Source organism: Capricornis sumatraensis, chromosome 3, assembly GCF_032405125.1.
Source record: "Capricornis sumatraensis isolate serow.1 chromosome 3, serow.2, whole genome shotgun sequence".
NCBI lineage: Eukaryota > Metazoa > Chordata > Mammalia > Artiodactyla > Bovidae > Capricornis > Capricornis sumatraensis.
The window spans coordinates 151,450,920-151,456,455 of NC_091071.1; the positions used below are offsets into that span (position 1 = coordinate 151,450,920).

General features: G+C 61.5%; 1 protein-coding gene across 1 annotated transcript; it reads left to right on the forward strand.

Annotated features, from left to right (window-relative positions):
• The first annotated feature begins 1,280 nt into the window (after positions 1-1,280).
• Positions 1,281-2,405, forward strand: CDK5R2 (cyclin dependent kinase 5 regulatory subunit 2). Its single transcript, XM_068969223.1, has one exon. The coding sequence runs from the start codon at positions 1,281-1,283 to the stop codon at positions 2,403-2,405; it is 1,125 nt and encodes a 374-aa protein (XP_068825324.1).
• The last annotated feature ends 3,131 nt before the right edge of the window (positions 2,406-5,536 follow it).

The following is a 5,536-nucleotide window of genomic DNA, read 5'->3' on the forward strand; positions in this document are numbered from 1 at the left end:
TGGCCTAGAGAATACCAAATCCGGGACAAAGGCCTTATGGGTGCCGAGGAGAGAACAGACAGACCCAGAGAGAAATGGGCAGGACCCAGCCTAATAGCCTAGAGCTGGGAATGGGGTCAGCTAGGACCTGAATGGCAGGGGGCATGTGACAATAAAAACCCATCTCAGCCTGGACCCAGGACTAGCCATGGGTGGGACCAACCCTCCTGGGCCTCCCTCTGCACAGAAGGCCAGTCTGCTATCTGAGACTGGACAGACCAATTTCCAGAATTTCCCCAGGGACCAATCACCCATCATCCACCCAAGTGTGAAATCAGGGGATTGGAGGGGAGAGGGGCAAAGAGCAGGACCAGAGCTCAGGGCCTCTTATCACAGACTCAGCAGCAGAGAATCAGGTCGGCAAACCGTGGCTTTGGTGACAAATCTGAGTGTCTTACCACCCCCAGAGTAAAGGCCTCTAAGGAGGCGGGTCGCGACCTTTAGGCAGACCAGGGCCCAGCCAACACCTCGTCACAGGCAGAGCAAGAATACACCTGCTGCAGTCTTCCCTCGTGGCCACATGGGGGAAGGGAGGGGAGGAGAGTTAAGAGGGAATCCACCTACTGCTAGGTTGGAGGAGCTGGTGCAGTGCGACCCAGCTGGGGCCTGGGCGCCTTGATGAAGGCACTCGCCTTGATGAAGCAGCTGCCCACGCTGCCCTTCCCCCACCCCAGCACATAATCAAAAGGGGAGGAGGCTGTTCCCATGGCATCTCTGCTATCGCGATCCAGTGCATCAAAACAAGTTGATTCAGGGCCCTAGGACCTGTAGGTGTAGGTGGGAGCAGCCTCCCACACCCACCCACCCACCGGTTCTGAGCCTGACGAGGTCCTCGAACCAGCCACCTCCTCCTTTCGCCTTTCTGGTGAAGGGACTGGACCAGAGACCAAGGCATGGGGATGGGCGGAACTTGAGATTGGCATGAGAGATTCTATTGGTCAGCGCAGCTGCCGGTTAGGAGGGCAGCTTGGGCAAGGATTGGCTGCGTGAGACGGGGCGTGGCGCGGCGAAGACTGGGCCCAAGGGGTGGGGCTGAAGCTGCAGCTGGCGCAGCTCAGACCCCGAGCAGCCGGCGCAGAAAAGCCAAAGCAGCCGCGTTCTACTGCCCGTTCCCGCGCCCGGGCCGGGGCTGGGCCCCCACCGCCGGGTCCCCGGGGGCTGCAGCAGAGGCGGCGGCGCGGCGGGCAGGGGCGCCGCCCGCGGTTCCCGCCGGGGCCCGGGCGCCGGCCCCGCTCTGCAGGATGGGCACGGTGCTGTCTCTTTCCCCCGCCTCCTCGGCCAAGGGCCGGAGGCCCGGCGGGCTGCCCGAGGAGAAGAAGAAGGCGCCGCCCGCGGGAGACGAGGCGCTGGGGGGCTACGGGGCGCCGCCAGTGGGCAAGGGCGGCAAAGGCGAGAGCCGGCTCAAACGGCCGTCCGTGCTCATCTCCGCGCTCACCTGGAAGCGCCTTGTGGCCGCGTCCGCCAAGAAGAAGAAAGGCAGCAAGAAGGTGACGCCCAAGCCAGCGTCCACCGGCCCCGACCCCCTGGTCCAGCAACGCAACCGCGAGAACCTTCTCCGCAAAGGTCGGGATCCCCCCGACGGCGGCGGTGCCGCCAAGCCCCTGGCGGTGCCCGTGCCCACCGTACCCGCGGCCGCCGCCACCTGCGAGCCGCCGTCGGGGGGCAGCGCCGGCGTTCCGCCGCCAGGCTCGGACGGAGGGAAGCCGCCGCCGCCGCCGCCCCCAGCCCCGCAGGCGGCGCCGCCGGTCCCTGGCGGCTCGCCGCGGCGGGTCATCGTCCAGGCTTCTACCGGCGAGCTGCTGCGCTGCCTGGGCGACTTCGTGTGCCGGCGCTGCTACCGTCTCAAGGAGCTGAGCCCGGGCGAGCTGGTGGGCTGGTTCCGCGGAGTGGACCGCTCGCTGCTGCTGCAGGGCTGGCAAGACCAGGCCTTCATTACTCCCGCCAACCTGGTGTTCGTGTACCTGCTGTGCCGCGAGTCGCTGCGCGGGGACGAGCTGGCGTCGGCCGCCGAGCTGCAGGCCGCCTTCCTCACCTGCCTCTACCTCGCCTACTCCTACATGGGCAACGAGATCTCCTACCCGCTCAAGCCCTTCCTCGTGGAGCCCGACAAGGAGCGCTTCTGGCAACGCTGCCTGCGCCTCATCCAGCGGCTCAGCCCGCAGATGCTGCGGCTCAACGCCGACCCCCACTTCTTCACGCAGGTCTTCCAAGACCTCAAGAACGAGGGCGAGGCCTCCGCCAGCGCCGGGGGTCCACCCAACGGGGGCGCGCCCCCGGCCCCCTCCACCTGCTCCTCCTCCTCCTCGGCCGCCAGGGACAGCTGCGCGACTGGAGCCAAGCACTGGACTATGAACTTGGACCGCTAGGGATAACCCAGGGCAGCGCCCGCTCCCCGCCCCAGCCCCTAACACACACTCGGAGACCCCGGGACCATCAAGCCGCCGCCGCTGCTACCGCCGCTCCGCGCCGTGGCCGGAGGAGGAGCCGCTCCTGCCCCGCAGGGGAAGGTGGAGGCCAGGATGCCAGAGGCCTCGGCGTCTGGATTTGCTGGTCGCGGGGTGGGGGTGGGGGATGAGCGCGGGAGAGGAACCCCCAACCTCACCCTTTCTATCTATCTGCGCCCTCATCTCTCCACCTCTGCCCGGGTCCTTCCCTTCTCTGTGTAAGTCCGTCTCCCTCGGACTTGTCCATTTCTTCATCTCCTTCCTATAGCTTCTCCTTCCCTCCTCCCTTTATCTTTTGCCTCCCCACCTTCCTCCTTGCAGTCACACTTTCCATCCCTTGGGTGTGTGTTTCCGTCTCCGTGTTGCCCACTACCTGACTCTCTCTCATTGCCCCGTTCCTCTTTCTACACCTCTGTCCCCATTTCCCCTTCTCTTTCCCCTGCTCCTGGCATGTGTCACCATCTTCCCCCTCTCCGCCTGTTAGCTTGCATTTCTCTCTCCGACTGCGACCCCGTATTCTCCTCCCCAGACCGAAGGGAACATGAATTCTTGATTGGGATCGGCTGAGGTACAGCAGAAACTGCAGCCCCGGGAGCCCAGACAACCACCAGGATGGTCCTTCGCCCCATCCCCACCACCTCTCCCCACCTTTTCCAACGTGTTGCATGCCGGGAGTTGGGGGGAGGGGGATGCCAGCTTCAGGAGGCTGAGGTTTGGGAGCAAAAATCAACCTAGGAGGCCACCCCGGCGGTGGCGGCGGGGCCTCAGCAGACGGGTGGGAGGAGACAGAGTACTCTTCTTACTCTGAGGGAGGAGCACCCCTCTTCCTTGCCCTTAGGTGTTTTTGTCCGCCCACTCCCCACTTTTAATTTATTTGGTTGTTTCCGGAGGGAGGGGGGAGGGGCGGGGGTGGGCCCGGAACTGTCTGAGGTGCTGATTTGAGGCCGGACCAGAATTCTCCTGGGAGGGTACCAGGGACTGGGTTGGGCCTGGTGCCGTGTCCAAGGTGCCAATGATGCGGGCCGACGGTGCGGGCCGCATTGTCTGTCTGTCCGTCTGTCCAGGAGAGAACTATAAAGCGCTGGAAGAGCCTGCAGATGTTTTTGCGCCAGCCTTTTTTTGGGCCTTGGGAGGGAGGGAGCGGGAGTGGAACTATCATAGGCAGGGCACTCGGGCCCCCATGGGCCTAGTGGGGAGGGTCGAGTCCCTGAGAACGGCTACTGTTTCCGTCACCCCTCCCCCCACTGACTTCCATCTTACAGAGAGCAAAGTGAGGGAGCCAAAGGACGAGAGGCCTGGTGGTAAGGCTGAATTCCTGCCCCCACCCCCGCCACCTCGCCACCCCTGCCTTCATTTTTTCTGACCACCTGCGCATTAACACCCAGGCCATTTAGGGGATAAGTGATGAGGACAGCAGAAGTTGCACCCCTTTTACAGAGTGGCTCATTGAGGCAGCATCAGCTAGTTATTGTTGTTTTCTCTCTTTCCTCCACCTCTCCCTGCCATTCATTCTGTCGAGAGTTCCATCAGGCCTGACTAGGTCTGTCTTCACCACTCTCAGGTAGGGCCCGAATGCCACACTTAGCCCCATACTCTTTCCCCTACCCATGGGGCTCCTTCAAGACTGTTTCAGCCACATGCCTACCCAGGGCAGCTTTGGGAGGTCCATCCCTGCTTGAGATTCAGACCTAGCCCTTAATCGCCAGGGAGGCTAGTACACAGGCAGCCTGGAAGACAGGAGCCATTCTTTGGGGTTGAATGAAGAAAAGTAAGCTAGTTAGCCTGAGATTCCTCTTTGGTCCCCGTTGCCTTCTTAACCACTTAGCTAAGCGCCCCATTCAGTTTTTCATTGGCCCGAGGAGGCCCTGGCTGCAGTGGAGCGCTGGCGTCTGTGACCCTGGTCTCCACGGAGACGTCCGGAGCATTCAGAGAGAGAAGAGGGAGAAGCCCACCTAGAAAGGCCCTGGTTCGCTGTCCGTGGTACTGACGGGGCGCACTCGATGGGGTGAGGGAGGGCATGCAGGAGTAGGAGGAGCTGCAGACGGCCTCCGTTAGGTTTTCCGGATAATTGGGAGTAGATGTGATCTTTTCTGGTGGAAAGTTACAGGAGTCTGGCCCAAGAACCCAGGAAGACTGTCCTCCTAGGAAGACAGATCTCAACTCTTCCCCGGACTCTGCCCAGCGCCCTCTCAACCGGCCAGTAGCCGGAAATCTCCAGTCCAGATTTGTGAATCGAGTTCCCGGCGGGGGCGGGGGGGGGGGGCGGGGGGAGGTGGGGAGAGCTGGTGGAAGGAAAGGCGGGAGCAGTCGCCCATTGGCTGGAATTTGGCGCAGTCAGCGCGGTGCCGTCATCTCTCTAGGTATGGAAGGAGAGAGGGAGGAGCACTTGGGTCACCCCGCGGCTGTCGCCATAGCAACCAGACTGAACAGGCGGGGTGGGGCGGGGCAGGGGAGGAGGGTGCCCTTTCCACTCTCTTACCTCTGGCCTGGAGGTTGCAGAGAACAATCCTGGTCCCTCTTATTTGGAACTAGTTATCGAAACTATTTGAGTGGGATTTCTGTGTTAGAAGAGCCCAACGGGGATGGAAAAGACACTCCTACAGAGACCCTCAAATATCCTTGGGGAGAGGCCTCTAGATTCTGCCCCTGAACGCATAGACACAGCACCCTTCTATTACTACGCTCCTATGCGCACTGGGACACACAGGTGGGCGACAGCGCGCTTGCCTCCAGGAACCTGTGGTCTGGCATTTGGAGAACTAGAATGAGAAAAAAGCTTTAGGGCCTGGTGGCAAATTAAATCTCACTTTCCTTGCCACGCCCCAGGCATGAGACATTGCCATAATCCGATTAAGTAGTGAGGGACTGGAGGAGGATCAGCACGAATACACGGAAGAATTAGCCTCCCGGTCAAACTTGGTCCGATTCCTGTTTTCTCAGGGAGAAGGTGGTCATTAAGAGAAGGACTCGGAGCAGTCTTTTGAGAAGGCAAAGTGAGAAGGGAGTAAATGCAGAAACAGAGTGACATGCCTTCTCTTGATTGCCCAGAAGTG

Coding starts and splice junctions, on each gene's coding strand:
- CDK5R2 (XM_068969223.1), top strand. CDS start 1,281: ATGGGCACGGTGCTGTCTCTTTCCCCCGCCTCCTCGGCCAAGGGCCGG.